Source organism: Archocentrus centrarchus, chromosome 17, assembly GCF_007364275.1.
Source record: "Archocentrus centrarchus isolate MPI-CPG fArcCen1 chromosome 17, fArcCen1, whole genome shotgun sequence".
NCBI lineage: Eukaryota > Metazoa > Chordata > Actinopteri > Cichliformes > Cichlidae > Archocentrus > Archocentrus centrarchus.
In genome coordinates, this window is record NC_044362.1 from 16,436,960 (window position 1) to 16,452,788 (window position 15,829).

Consider the following 15,829-nt stretch of genomic DNA (forward strand, 5'->3'; position numbering starts at 1 on the left):
ACACAAACAAGTTTAGGACACATCATAGAGAAACGGACAACTCCTAACGACCATAATACAAATCATTAATTGTGTTTGATGTCCCTCGTATCCGAAGGCAGGTGCCGTCTCTTTTAGGATTTGTCCGCCTGCCTGCTTGCCCATCTGCCAGTGTAAACAACTAAAAGCAGGTGTTATCTAGTCTGTCTGCTGGTCTCTAGGCTGCACTCCCAGATGTCCTCAGGTTTTCTTGGCACCGGCAAAGCAAGCAGCAGTGCTGCTCAAAATGTGAAAGAGATGATCATAAATCACATCCAAGAATAAGTGTGGCTCTTGCAGATGGGCCTGGAATCCTCTTTCATTCAAGGCTCTCTTGGGCTGGGGGGGGGGGGGGCTTGATCTGGGCTCTGACCCAGTGTTCTCACTCCATTTGTATTGGCCATGCTTTTATAGCCCGTTGAACTCTGAAGATTGTCTTATAAAGAGCCTGGGGTTACATGAAAGTGAATTTAAGTGTTATTCGCCTCCTTGTTTTTCTTCTTTTTTGGTCCCACACACAACAAATGTGTAGTGGGGTGGGGGTGGGGGCTCTATGTGGCTGTCAATCACCTTTAATTGGACCGAGGTCATGCAGGAAACTGATACCTCTTGATATGAGGCATTCCTAGCATGTGTCCGTGCTGCTTCCATAAATTTTAGAAGGGAACGTGTAGCCTGCTTGGATGGTATTGATCACATTAAATCACATCACATCACATCATCCTTACTAGTACAGCCCTTAATCAGAAAAAAGGAAGACAATGTGTAAAATTATCTACAAACACACACCTCAGCAGAGCATCCTGGGTGTTCTTGACCCGCCCTCCCAGAATGAGCTCCTCCTGCCAGTGCATGAACTTCTGGCTAAAACCATGGCAACCACCCTGGAGACGTCCAGCAATGTCAGGACTCTGAATAAGCAAGTAGAAATATCAATAGGTGCTTCTGTAGTTGAGTGCCTCTTTGGTTTACTTGGTATGTACTGTAAATAATTAGTAAAGTTGCACTCTTTTGTGCAAGTTTACCTCTCCTAGTTCCTTGTTGGGTGCACTGAGGGGGCAGTCAGGATCTGAGGGGTCTAGACACGGCCTGTTCATGTATGCATGTCCCACCTAAGGAATCAAACAACGTTAGAGAAGTCTCAGCACACAAGAAATATGTATACTGAGATGAGACACAGTCCGGTTTAGTAAATATATCAGTATCATTTTTGTGTGTCACCTGGGCTTTGTCCAGCATCTCCTTAAACCCTTCCAGTGAAGTGAACTGGCTCAGTTCCTCCATCAGCTTGACTGGATCTAGATTCATCCACTGGATATCCTGCATTCCCCTGCTGAGCAAAAACACACTTTACAATGATGACCAACACTCACCTATTTTACAATAACTTTAGAGCTCACGGAAGAAAAAGTAAAATAACTTTTACGACTGTGTGCCCACACAGCTATGTGGCTTTACATCCTTTGCTAATGTTTACTCTGGGCAGGAAAACTTTTACTTCAGCTTCTCTCTCGCGCCTTTGTTGTGGTGGGCTACACAGGAGGCTAGCTGCAGATACAGGATAAAATAGCGTTTATTATCCTGTTTCACGCTGCCACAATGCCCAGGGAAAAGGCACAGTGGCTGCCTGCTCACTTTCATTCCTCAATGCCCTGCACTGAGTCATAACAATTACCTCTGCCTCCCAAACATCTTGATAAGGAGGGAGAGAAGGGAGAGGCTGGGCGGATGGAAGGGAGGGAAAGGGAAAATGGGTGAGGGATAAGGGGAAAAGGGAAGGGGGAATCTTTCACACATGGACAAATAACCAGACATTGCTACATAATGTGGTCTATATTAGGAAATGTAATACAGTTGCATGGGAAAAATAGGAATTTAAGTTCACCCATCTACAGATGGGTGAACTTAAATGTGATTCAGCAAGACAAATCAAAATAAAATAATCCCAAAGTATCTGAACTCCAAGTTGAATCTGCCCCCAATGGCCCATGAAGAGAGCTGCCCTCTTGTTCCCACATACACCAGAGTCCCCTTTTGCTGCTGGTTGCAAAGACACTCCTTTATCAGCTAGTTTTTGCTTGACTGGATCAGGCCTGGGCCCTTTTGTTTTTTCATAGATTGCTTCTTTTTGTTCTCCCAAGTTCTCTCTTTCTCTCTTTCTTTTTCTCACTCTTCCTCATTCTCTTCCCCAATCTGCCTCACCCCCTGCTCTCTTTTCTTGCCCTCTATAACACTCTATTTCTTCTGTTTTTGAGTTTTAAAAAAAGGTTGAAGCAGAAGCTGACTAAAGGGACAGTGCTGCCAGTGAATGCAACAAGTTCTCTTAAGCTTGAAAAGAAAATTAAAAAAAAGAAGAAGAAGTTAAATGCATTTAATAAATAACAGCAGATGTTGAACACTGTGTGAATGTTTGGAAGATGTGCGATTCATCAAAGACCCCCTTCTCTCTCTCTGGTGCTATGCTTTTCACACAAGCCAACAGGGAGATGCTAAGGATGGGAAACTTGTGTTTGTTTCTGTATGTGCTGGCTTGTCATGCAACATACCGCTGTCAGCTAAGACACACATAAACAAATAATTCCTCTGCAAAGAAACATCTGCTATGATCTAAACTATCTTTTCTAAACTAAGCACACAATTGAAATATCACTTCTGACGACAATAAAAGGGATCCCTTTCAGTGACTCAATTTCTCAAGAGAACTTTGTTCCCCCCCAAAAAAGGATGAAAAAAAGTTGAATCTGCAAATGCCCAAATACGCCCAGACTCCACTGTTAACTGTCTTGTAGCCTCTCTGTGTCCTTCTCGGGGGACTTGGGACTTGAATACTGCCCATTTTATTTGTTGGACAACTTGGGAGCTGGGAGCCCGGGGCATTACCATGAGAATGCCGAGTGTTAGCCGTGAGCTGACAAAGCCTGTCCCCCTCCCTCCTCCGGGGCCCCTGCACTGATGGACACTCACTCGTAAACTGAAAGAATGCTTACCATTGTCTGACCCAAAGGGCTCCCCTGCCACCACCACCGCCGCTGCTGCCGCCTCCCCGCCCTCCGTTCTACCAACCCACCACCCAGTTGCTGTTACAGCCATCTACTTTCTCTCCATCCCTCCCTCGCTTGCTTGCCCGCTGCATCTCTCCCTAACCTTCTCTCTTTGAATTTCTCTGTTAGGACACCCCCTTTCAGTCCCTCTCTGGGCCCTAAAAGAACTCTATTACTGACCACCACTGTCAGTCACAGCACCCACTGACAGACTACTGAAAGCCCAACTGTATGTCTCCATCCATCATGTGTTTAAAAGTTATGGACCCCTCCAAAAGTTCTACTTAGATCAGATGGAAGTTATGCATAAAAACAGCCAAGCCTTCAATGAAGTGTTTAAATGTGCAAAAAAAAAAAAAAAAGTTATGTCAAATATTCCAAGACTTACGGTAAATAGGCAGAGCCTCCCTGTAGCTTGGCCCCTTCCCAAAAACAGTCCAATGGGGTGATTATCATACAGGGGAACAGCTTGTCAATCATCTGGGATAAGGAAATTGAAAAGAAGAAGTAAAAATCACAAATCAGTGAGAAATAAATACAGAAATTTTAAAAATGATTTCTTTATCAACTTACCCTTTCGATCATGACGTTTTCGATAATGGGGACTCCAGATTTATAGCATATTTTATTAAGATCCCATGATCTAAGGGAAATATAAGTTTTAGATTGCAGCTTTTATTATGACACATGCATGCATGCAAGAAACCTTCATAGAGCAGATACACTTACTTTCCAAACAACGACACCTGCACCTTGCTGGCGGACTGTGCGGCTTCCATGTGAACCAGCAAAGCTTCCTGGGTGAGAATGTTTGTACCCTCTTCTTTGGGGGTCTGGATGAGCATCTGTGAGGTAAATACAGACTCCTCTCCCTGCTTTTCTCTTGTGTAGCGAAGCTCTGTGCTCACACGACTGCCAGCTAAAAACAAGTAGAAATGAAAAGTGATTAGATAGATAGATAGATAGATAGATAGATAGATAGATAGATAGATAGATAGATAGATAGATAGATAGATAGATAGATAGATAGATAGATAGATAGATAGATAGATAGATAGATAGATAGATAGATAGATAGATAGATAGATAGATAGATAGATAGATAGATATTCTTTAATGCAAAGACACATTTGTATACTATTATGGAGTGAGTTTTGTGCGTACTTATACACACGCACACACTTACACGAGAACACACACATATATTGACCAACGCCCTTGGCCTTCACCAGTGTTGGTTTTGAAGGCACTTCACACAGTGTCTGGCCAAGAGAAATGAGTAATACAGCTTCTCATTGGCTCCTTCTGCGAAACAGATGTGCCCTGTTAGTGAAACCAGCCTTCTGATGCCCCAAGAACCCTCCACTGCTCTGCTTAGGGCAGCAGATACAGACTGGGACATTTTCACGTTTTCACCTTTGAGGTCATTTAGTTAAAAATATGTTCATCTCAGCTACACCTATGAAGAGAAGAGAAGAGAAGAGAAGAGAAGAGAAGAGAAGAGAAGAGAAGAGAAGAGAAGAGAAGAGAAGAGAAGAGAAGAGAAGAGAAGAGAAGAGAAGAGAAGAGAAGAGAAAGTTGTGTGATATAGTAATAAAAGACATAAAAGTGATTAGAAAAAGAAAGGTGAACAGATTCACGGGGAAAAGAAATATGGATGTCAGAGATGGTGAAGAGGAAAGTTAGAAAGTGGATGAAAAAAAAATGCAGAAAGAGAGAGAGAGGGAGAGCTATTTTGTGCTGTGCAACAGACCCCAGCCCCCTAATTACAGGAGGTTGCCCTGAAAAGAGTTTGCCAGCCGGGGGGATCTGTGCCTGTGCCAAGTGGACATGAAACATGCCGCGCTGGATCACAGAGGGCCCGTCTGCCCCTCTTGCTGTCCCACTACACGACAACTCCAGAGAGAGAGAGAGCAAGAAGGGAGGGGAGAAAAAAGGGAGGTGGTGGGAGTTAGGAAACTAGGGCTACCATCTTCCTAATTCAAATTTTCGTCAATCTTTTACCCATTTTTACTCTGCTACACTAACACTTCACTAACCCTAACCCTAACCCTCTCTGAGCATCTATTTCTTTTATCCTTTCAACACTCTCTCATCTGTCTTTCTTTCCATTTCTCCCACTCTCCCGCTCTCTCTTTCCCTCACGCTTTCTGCACTTCCCCCTGCCTGGAACAGGCTCCTATAATTGATGGGGAGAAAAGAAAAAACAAACTATTCAGCCTACGCCGCAAAAGTGTGAGATCAGGTTAGAACTGCGGGCCCCGGTGACACAGTCCAATATTTCTAGGCTTCGCTTTCAAGGCTTTAATTACATTCACAGGGCCTTGAGACTATCAGGTCACCTTGTTTATTTGCAGTCACTGGTGTCGGGCTTAGTGCATCTCACAAAGAAAATACCTCAAAATGGGACAAGCTTTTATTGGATGTCCTTTGCAAACAATTTCTAAAGTTAACGTATTTATAAACCGCAAAGGGACAGATGTAGAATAAGCAATTCTGCCTGGACTTTTGGAAATGTTTGAGGCTTAGAAAATGAGATTTGACTTTTATGAAATCATTTTCGTACTGTCATGAGGCGGTGTGTAAGCGTGAGACTTTATTTATAAAAACTTTATTCCCCATGGCCTCACTTGGGTTTTCTTTCCTCACTAATTTCCAATCAAAAAAAAAAAGGCTACTACAAAATGGAACCCTTTCCGTTTGAGGACCTCTTTGACATCTGTTAAACCTTTTTTGACATTTCGTATGTTAACCTCTGCAGCGTGGGGTTTTGATCCCAACAGGAACTGGGTGGCTCGAAGAGACTCTGGCTCTGTAATTACAGGCCTCCTGAAGTAAATTATAGCTATTTGTGTCTCGTTCCTCCCATCTGGACCACCCAGGCAGCCAGTCCTCTCTCGTCTCTCTCTCCCTCTCTTTCTCGCCTTCTCTCCTCAACCCCCGGTCCGGCCCCAACCACCCGACTTCTGAGCTTCACGAGTACTCTGCTCTGCTCAAGTTCACCAATCGCTCCATAAGAAACCTCTCCTTCTTCACCTTTCTTTGCTTGTTCCTCATTCCCCCCTTTTCTCTCTCTTTCTGAGGCTGTTTTTCCCTTTCTCACTCTTTTTCAGTTTCCCCCTACCCTCTCTCTTCACCCAGCCTTTGCTCCTCACAAGCCTTAAAGAGACAGTTCCCGGAAACTTTCCCACCCTGGGAAGAAAGCGCCTTTGAGGGTGTAAAGCTGGGTTTTAACAGCCAAGTGGCTGGTAATTTTATTATACGAGCAATTCTGAAACATGAAATATTAGTCCTTGTTTGGCAACGTGATCAAAATTTGAAATGGGGGTGGGGGGGTATCAACACAAATGATCACAACTCCAAATCCCATCCCACGGTTTTTCTGGATGCTTTTGAGCTACTCAACCACCATCTTAAAAATTTTAGCAAACAATTTGACTCTGATGGGCTCAACATATGAATTCATTTACTAGCTTTACCACTAAAAATACTTTCACAACAGTTACGACATTGAGAAAGTGAAAAGCGAGGGAAAATGTCATAACAAGCCCTGACATGGTTTCATGGCTGTGGGTGTACAAAAAAATATAATGTTTGTAAGAATGTGTGTTTTCATGTGCCTGTGTGCGTATGTGTGTGTGTGTGTGTGTGTGCGCACCGAGGTGAAAACCGGACCCTGTCTCCACCAACCTCAGTCATTTTCTACCCACCTGACCCTTCTGTCACTACAAGTCAAACAGACACCATCCCATAACTCAATAAAATATGTGCGGCTTCTTGCATCTTGCTTCTAGGACAAGCCAAGACCACCTTTAAAGGGCTGTTTCTATTCTATTCTGTTCTATTCTATTCTGGCATATGGGTACCTAGTCCCAGTTCCAAGCCATTCTAGGTCAGACCATGCCACCTTCAAAGTTTAGTGTGGTAGATTAGCTGGATTAGGGGGCCCCTGAAAGGCACCACGCTGCTATGAAGGAAGGCCCAAGAAGAAGAGGGCTGAAGGTGACATGTATGCTATTACTTGCTATGTAGTGCATTTGACGTTTTTCCTGATTTACACAGCACGACAACACGAGAAGAAATATACAGCTGATTTCTACACAAAACTTCCTTTGATAAAATATAGATCGCGGGAGATGGAGGAGGGTTTCGGGGGAGATTGCTACGCTACATTTATCATAGTGTAGCAATAATATGAAAAACAGATTAAGTTATCCCTTGCCTGCTGTCTTTTATCTATCATTTACTTTTTTCCTCAACCGTTTTATTCACAAAAGAGGTTCTTTGTTTCCTTTTGATTTTCTGCAGTGGAGCCAAATGAGACATTTATTTCTTCGGCCTGGCATCCAGTTTCACAAAAAGAAACCCTCCTTTTGTGACATGTGGACCCACCAGGTTCAGGACTGTGCCCCGCTTTGGGTCCTCAGCCCAGCCCTGCCCTATGGCATTCCCTAGCCAGGGCACTGCCTAAAGCAGGCTGAACCCCAGCAGATGGGCTGTTCCTCTATAGAATCCATCAGTACAGCTCCAGACTGAATGCAGACCCTTTTCTCATTCAACCCTTCAATTTCTTTCAGATGTTTCCCAACAAACAGCAGAATAAAATAAAGAGGGAACGTTTTTTCCTCAACAAAAGCAAATGGACCAAAACTTTCCCAGCCTGTAAAACAATGCCAGAGTTGGGTTGTGGGAGGGTGAGGCAAGGGGCAAGAAAGAGAAGCTGGCACTTTGCTATCTTACCTATAGAAATACAGTGTATCTGTTTAGCAGCTGTCAAAAACACCATTCACTCAGGAAAAGATCTAAACTACTCATGGACACAAGAAAACAAACAAATTCGGCCTCTGGTTGTCCTGTAGCTCCCCCGTTATTAAAAAAATAACTATCTCGATATCACAGCTTAAAAACTGCATAAAACAGCAAAAACAACATGAAAAATCAGTTTCACTTACTTTCTATTCAGATGTGCCAGCGGTGTTAGCCACCACACATAAATTTCCACGAGGGCTGGCATTTAGGCACTTTCTATTTCCATATGTATAGGCTTGCCTCTGCTAATTATGCTAATCATGGGCAGTGTTGGCCACTGTGAAAAATAGTCACATTAGACACTCCACTGACCGCTAATACTGCTTAATGTGTGGTTGAAACATACATTCATCCCTGCCTGAAAAGCAAAATTTTTCCACGTTGCTGGTCTCATTCAGATGAGAAATGAATTTATTGAGCCCCAAGAACCATTTCTTTTTTCCCTCCCAAGTACCAAGAAAATGTTCAGTCCCTCTCTCTCTCTCCAGCTCCCTCTCCCTTCACTTTTTATACTACCATGGTGTAAAGACAGAGGCAAATGGTGCAAACTCTAAGGTGACTGGTGTTGCTTTATTCCCTCCCCCCCTGAGACAAAGGTTGCTCTTCAGTGAGGAGATAAAGGGTGCCACACTATACTGATTGAGTTTTTATTATCCCATTTTTGGTTGCATTGCAACCTTTCTAAGGATATCGCATTCAAATGTAGCAAAGAGCCTGACAGTCCAGTGCCCTTTCTCTAAAAGCTCTGGCACCAACACAACAGCATGAAGGTGTGTTTTATCTTATCACTGTAAACGAGTGATACTCATTAGCCAATAAATGTATGAAGAGTTTTTGTTTTACAACCATAGGGAAATAAAAAATTTTTTTTTTAATTTAAAAAGGAAGGTAAAGCACAGACTTTGTGCTTCCTGTCTAGTGGAAGCAAAAGCCAAGTGTCTGTCATATGCAGATGTATCTGTAGCTGCTCAGTGTGTGTTTATTTGTTGGGGGGTGGTCTTGGGCTCTCTGTTGAAGTGTGTGTGTGTATATGTGTGTGTGTTTGGGGGGGGGGGGGGGGTGCTGAGAAAGGGGATGGAATGAGGTAGTCTTGGATTGAGGGATGGAGGGAGAGGGGGTGAAATAAACATTTAGAAGTGACCCAGGTTGACTCTGTCTTGTTTGTTCTCTCTACCAGTGAGGTCCTGGGCCCTGAACGCTGGGAGTTTATTTATCTAGTTGGGGCACCACCGCGCACTATTCACCTCCAATAATACCTCATAGAGCTCCCTTTCTCTGTCTGAACTGGGGCGCTGTGTGCGCTCCAATGAATTATAGCATTTACCTGCTGCGCCACTCTGAGGTTTGTTTAGAGAAACTGCTCAAAACAGCGAAATGCCCACGTGTGCATTCGCACATTTGCGCAAAGTCAGGAGTGTTTTCTTTTTTTTTTCTCCTCTCCTTTTTTTCCTCTTTAAATCAGTCCATCTCTTGGTGTCTTCGTGTCTTGTCTGATTCACTTTTACTATGTATACATTGTATGGTCTCTACCTCCCTCTTTCCTACACAGACTTTTTATGGGACATGTGGCACAACTGCTATCTGGACAGGCCTCGTCCTACTGCACTCATATTTGGACAGCTTGAGTCTGTGTTCATGGCTGTCATGCCTCACCCAAACACTGCCAAGAAAGATGAGTTTAGTTAATGTCAGAGTAAACACCACCACTGTTACATGAAGGCATTTTCTTCACCCTCTTTTTACACAGCTTTTCAGCTGTGACTTGATACACGGCTGAAAACAATTATCCAAACACCATGCAAAGGCATCTTTAAGCTTCGCACATTTCAGTGAAAAAAAAAAAAATTCAAGCTTAAGAAAGTAACTTCCCTCATAAAACAAGCAGCGCTTTATAGAGAAATAAAGACAGTTTTACACTTGATGTTTGTTCAAGTGAGACAAGCAAAAACAGCAGCAGAAAAAAAAAAGTGTGAGCTTGCAATAAACTTTCCACCCTGTTCCTGCCCCCCCCTTCCAATTGTCTCTTCTTATCCTCGTCTTCTTCCTGCACCTCTTTTTATGATCTTTTTCTTTTCTCCTTGGGGACAATGCAGAGCGGGGTCACATGTCACCCAGGTCATACCAACTTTCACACTCTCAAATGTGACCAAGCTAGATAAGCATAACCACAGCATAAACTTTATTTGATTCTAACTTGAGAAAAAACAAAAGAGGATTTTCATTCAGGCACTTTGTGAATGAATCAGAAAATCATGTGTGGATTGTTCATTTATCAAGTGTCATCCCTCAGGCCAGCACTACAGCTAAAATAGAAAGAAGAAAAAAAAAAGATGTGTGAGTGTTTAAGGTAATTTGATGGGTGATGTCTGTCTCAGTCTCAGATTCTTTAAAGAAGAGGCAGTTAGCCAGGAATAGTTCTTAATCCCCTTGTCAGACTAAACACCCTGATACTGTGGCTTTTTATTCTCCACTACACAGGTGTGAGAGCTGAAGGTATGATGAAGCCTTCCACTTAGAAACTGTGAGTCCACGCTGGAGATGGAAGTAAATGATATGAATAAAGATATAAAGAATGTTTGATTGGGAAGGTACAGATAAATTCTGGCTCTCTCTGTCTACTCTTTCTAGAAACAGACTGCACCGCTGTGCTCTGCTTCACGGTGTTTTGGTCCTGTTGGAGGGAGGAAGCAATTAAAAAAGCCCTGGTGGCCTGACTTCACAGAGCAGGCAGACAGACAGGTAGAAATATAAACAGACGCACACAAAGCACGGGCAGACAGACGGGAACACAGTCAGGAACCTGAGGCGGGAAGACAGACGGCCAGGCAAGCTGTACGCACCAGAAGTGACAAAGATGACAAGTGTGTGTGTGTGTGTGTGTGTTTGTGCATGTGTGTGAAAACTGCAGGGGGGCAGCTCCTAGTATGAATATATGATGGGAAGCATATGCTCCTAACACATTCACACACACACACACACACACATATTCACATACAGCTTGAAGTGTTAACACATAAGGTGTCAATTCACAGCTTCTTCTGAACAAATTAGGATACACGTGGAAAAAGTTTGTTTATGCAGCTTCTTAAGTTTACTTTAAATGTAAAGGAAATTACTGACATGTTTAGATTACAAAAACTGACAAATAAAACCTCAGAGCTAACGCAAAAAAAAAAAAATATATATATATATATATATTTATATATATATAAAATTTGATTCCCTCAATCTGAAATCTGATGTCTTACTAGAAGGCATATTTTTCTCCTTGTGGCTGATGTGTTTTGGTCCGTGTGTGTGTGTCTGTGTGTGTGTGTGTGTGTGTGTGTGTGTGTGTGTGTGTGTGTGTGTGTGTGTGTGTGTGTGTGTGTGTGTGAGTGTGTGTGTGTGTGCGTGCGCAAGAGAGAGAGGAGAAAGACAGAGGGGGAACTAACCTCTCCTTGTTACCGAACCACTTTACTCTCCATTGAGGCCCTAGCAGCTTTGTCAATGGGCTATTGGTGGAAACAAGGCAGGCAGAAACTTTAGAAAGATGGCCACGGTCTCTTAAAGGCACAGCATTCCTTTTCAGACAGCCCCCCCAGTTCAACTCTCTCAATCCCACAGCAAAACAACTGGCACACAAACATCTAAACATCTCCTTTAAAAGATGGCTTGGCCAATTAGCTCAAGAGGTAATCCTGAAGCTTTACACTAACCACAGTGAAACCAAAGAAAAAGGACACAGTGGAAGTTCTTGCTTCTTATTGTGGGAGATGGAGGCATTTCCTTCAAACCTAACAATTTCAATGGCTACATTTTCAAAGATTTTTTAAAAAAAAATCTTGCCTGATAGAGGAACTTATTTAAATTCCTTTGCAAGTGAAGCGAACAGCCTTCCAACACTTCTCCAAAAACCAGTGGCGTGCAATTTCACCAACACCTCCACACAGGTCCTGTGGGAGCCGCCTGTTCCTGTCCTCCAGTGACATGGTGGGCTTAAAAAACCCTATAGAGTCTGTTTATATTCACCAACTGCTGTGGCGCTTTTAGAGCGTGCAAAACAGGTGGGTAAACTTCAGCTGCATTCACTTATATTTTTTTCTTCTTGTGAGGAGAAGGGGAGGGGGTGGGGTGGAGGGGTAGGGGTAGGGAGGGAGGTGGTGCCTGCTTGCTTGCCTGCCTGCTTGCCTCTTGTTGAATGGAATCCAAGAATAGTTAGGGACCACACAGGGAGCTGAGGGGGGAGGGGTCAGAGCCCTCAAAGATGGCTAACCATTCACACAGTCCATCTGCTGCAGGGATCAGCCCCTGCACTGAAAGCCTGGGGTTTAAAAGGAATTTGGTCAGTGTGAAAAACCAAATAAAGCTGCCTATGCCGCTGAAAGTCTACAGATAACCTAAACGTAGAAAGTTCAGAGGTAAGGAACAGAAGCGCTATCAAAAGCAGAGGAGACTGTAGAGTATCAAAAACACAATTGTGACAGTGGGACAGAATAAAGAGTATTTCAGAAAATGAGCACTTTAAGGTAGTAATGTCAGGGATGTGTTTGCTTTTCTGATGGAAAGACTTCCTAAGAAAACACATGAACAATGAAAAACTACAAATAAAAAGCATATCTACAATGCACAGGTGACAGTGACATGAATCTACTTCATGCACAGATGTTAATACTTTGTGTAGTAAGTTAGTCATCCTGTTATATGGCAGTAATGCTGTGAAAAATGGGTGCTGTTAATTCTAACTTTAATCAAGCCTCTAAAAAAACCCACTTAAACCAAGTCTCACAGATCCTCAGTTCTGTTGTTAATGTCAGGATTTCAGCAAGACGAGCCATTGTGTCAGTCACTGAACACCTAGTGCCCTCCCATGGCACTGAGATGACACTAATGTGGCCACCCTGTAACTTCCCACCAACACATATCGTCATTAAAACTCCAACTAAACTCAGTGGAAAAGAACTGAGAATTGTGGACAAGCCAGAGTCTTTCTGGATCATTTGCTCTATCTCTATCACTCTCTTAGTTTCATGTCACTTTCTATCAATTGTCACTATGCAACAAAAGCAAAAAAAAGGCTAAAAAAAACCCCACAAACCAGCTACAAGCACACAAAGGGACTTGCAGAATCATAGCTTTACTGCAGATTCAGTACCGACACCAGACAGCAAATATTTAAGTGTGACGCTGCTTCACATGGTCACAACTCAAAACAAGCTTTCCAGGGAGACACGTGCAGTATCAAACAGGAGATATCACACACTCACCTTCCACCCATAGCTGTTCAATGTTGGTTTCGATGGCTGCGACTCGGAGTCCCACAGACAGAGCCCCGAAAACTAAGAGCCCAATAAAGAGGACCTTCCCACAGTGCCTCTGGATGTAGCAGCCCAGAGAGAACAGGAAGGCCTGGAACCTCGCCCGGATCCAAAGGGGAGCTTTCTGACCTACCGCCTTCCCCTGGATTGGAAGCAGGAGGAGGGCGAGAAAAAACATTATCATTATTATTATTATTATTAATCTACAACACATAATTAATGCACTAATGCATCATGCTTAAATGTCCCAAAAGGCAGGTTGCATATCTTTAAAAGAATGCTGAGCTGGTAAATTCAAAAGATTTGATCTAAATTCAGAGACAATACACGTTTCTATACAATTAAATTATACTTTGTATAAAATAGAGACAATTTGTGGTGCTAACCAGCTCTGACACAGGTCTTGTACGTGCTGACTCCTCTTTTACACCTCACTTCCAAAGCCTGGTCTCAGTCCTGACAATATCTCTAGTACTACCCCAGTTATATTATTTAAGTGGAGCAGTTTTGGGAGTATTTTTTACGTAATAATGTACTTATTTGAGGAGACAGATGTATAGTGGTTTTACCTTACATTCTAGAGAAACAGCAATAAATAGGACGAATAAGAGCGGGCAATTTTCATGCAGAGAAAAATGCATGACTTAAAAACAGATAGACTGAAAGTGAAGACTAAGCTTGTTCTAACGTTTTAGAAAAGTGTACGAAAAAGATGTCATTCTTTATTAGATACTTAATAAATTCTGATATTTTCTGAACGTGGTATTTATGTAATTGTAGTAAAACAGAAAAAAAAATCATTAATGATTATCTTTTGCTTTATTTTGGTGGGGAACCCTCGTTCACGTACTCTCGTGTTTAAATTAAAACAGTACAAAAGCTGTTTATAAATGCAGTTTAGGCTGGCCCGGTTTACCCTGTGCTAGTTTTATCTGTAATTTTAAACACAGCTGTCTAATCTCTCATTTGGTGTGAACTATTCGGCCCCACTGCCACACATGTCACTGCTGCAGGAGACATTGCTGTAGTGTTGTGGTTTCTCTCAGCAATGCTGAAACACGTCCAAGCATCCGGGCGGTCCAAAGATGCTTTGTCAGATCAAACTCAATCAGTGAATTCCTTTACAGGACCCACCACATTTCCAAACAGACCCCGGGCCAGTGCGTTCTCCGCTGGCTGCACTGAGCCAAAGAATACGCACAACACGCCTGGAATAGCGTATGGGAACAAGCCCTCACTCTCCCCCACGGTGGCTTTTAACAGCAGAAATCAATGAGAAGCCGATGTCCATTCAAATAAACAACAAATTTAACATGCAGCCAAATAAAAAGACTCGTTAATTTGCTATCGCTTTATTCCGGAGCGTTGCCCAAAAATGTCACGCAGGTACATCAGCTTCTAATAAAAATTTCTATATTTCCCCCATTTATATGAAATAGTCAAAACACACCGATCCCAATTTCGCTGCCCTCTCCCCTCAGGGAGCTCTGGTGGTCCCCGGACTGAGGTTTGATAGCTCCTGCTTAAAGTCTACACTGCATTCCCACAAGCGCTCTCAAATCCTGATTAGATAACCTAACTGCTAAATAAAAAGCTGCCTTTGAAAACTTTTCATTCATATTTTCCGACTGAATGAGAGCTGCCTTCACAGTAAATCCACTCTAGACTGCGACCAGTGTATCACCTTTGAGATCTGTTTAAGTGCGAAAGCAGCGTGGCAGTAGCTGGGTCTCCGGAGCAGGTCTAGGTTCGCAGGCGGCTGGGAGCGTGTATAACTCGGGGGTAAATCTCCAAAGACACCGGCCCCTGGGACCCCGCGATCCGAGGCCATAGTCCAAAGAGCGTGAACGGCACGCAGAGCGAAGCGACACAGAATCGGTGCGAGTTCAGAAAAAGCGACAATAATCCAACATAGACGTAGAGCGCATCCAGCACCACCGGCAACAAACTAGAAGAACGTTTACTAGTCTTCCCTTGAGCCAAACAAGTCTCTAAACTCCATCCCAACATTATGCGCCGAAGTCCGTATAGATCCTTCCGTCTTCATTCGTCCCGATACTGTGTGAACCGACGTCTCAGAGAGGAGTAGTAGCTCTAGTAGTAGTAGTAGTAATAGTAGTAGTAGCTTATGCCTGAGCCGTCCGTGTCAAGTCTAACTCCGATCTCGTAGCGGTAGCATTTGGAGAACTTCGCCTCTCGGCAAATCCTGAAAAGGACGGTTTGATGGAAAAGTGCTCCGGCTCCCATTGGCCAAGGAAGAGGCAAATTACTTTGCAAACATCGCCTATTATTAGCTGCTAAGCAACAGCTCACCAAAGTGGAGAGAGAGGGGGACCACCCAGGCTGCTGCTGCCTGGGCTGGAGGGAGGGAGGGAGGGGAGGAGGAGGAGGAGGAGGGAGAGGAGGGGAAGGGAGAGAGGAACTCTTTCAATAAACTGTGCACAGCCGCGCGTGCAAACACACACACACACACACACACACACACACACACACACACACACACACACACACACACACACACGTGCGCACACAGATTTACGCACACAGCTTGCTCCCTGCCCCACTCACTTGCTTAGTGAGCATTATTCCCAGTAGCCTGGCCTCCAGTTTGTAGAAGCAATCGCACATGCCATCTATTGATATAACAGCGACAGGCATGCACGC

General features: G+C 43.5%; 1 protein-coding gene across 2 annotated transcripts in view; it reads right to left on the minus strand.

The window, feature by feature from the left end:
- Positions 1-15,485, minus strand: part of ptch2 (patched 2) — a 28,256-nt gene extending 12,771 nt beyond the window's left edge. The window contains exons 1-8 of one of the 2 annotated variants that reach the window (XM_030751643.1): positions 14,850-15,485; positions 13,115-13,307; positions 3,789-3,978; positions 3,633-3,702; positions 3,448-3,539; positions 1,240-1,351; positions 1,044-1,130; positions 808-929 (exon numbers count right to left, since the gene is read on the minus strand). In XM_030751643.1, coding sequence (XP_030607503.1) covers positions 808-929; positions 1,044-1,130; positions 1,240-1,351; positions 3,448-3,539; positions 3,633-3,702; positions 3,789-3,978; positions 13,115-13,307; positions 14,850-14,996 — 1,013 coding nt within the window. In that variant the 5' untranslated portion in view covers positions 14,997-15,485. The remainder of the gene's footprint in view (positions 1-807; positions 930-1,043; positions 1,131-1,239; positions 1,352-3,447; positions 3,540-3,632; positions 3,703-3,788; positions 3,979-13,114; positions 13,308-14,849) is intronic. The other variant, XM_030751644.1, reaches the window with a different exon arrangement.
- Between the last annotated feature and the right edge of the window lie 344 nt (positions 15,486-15,829).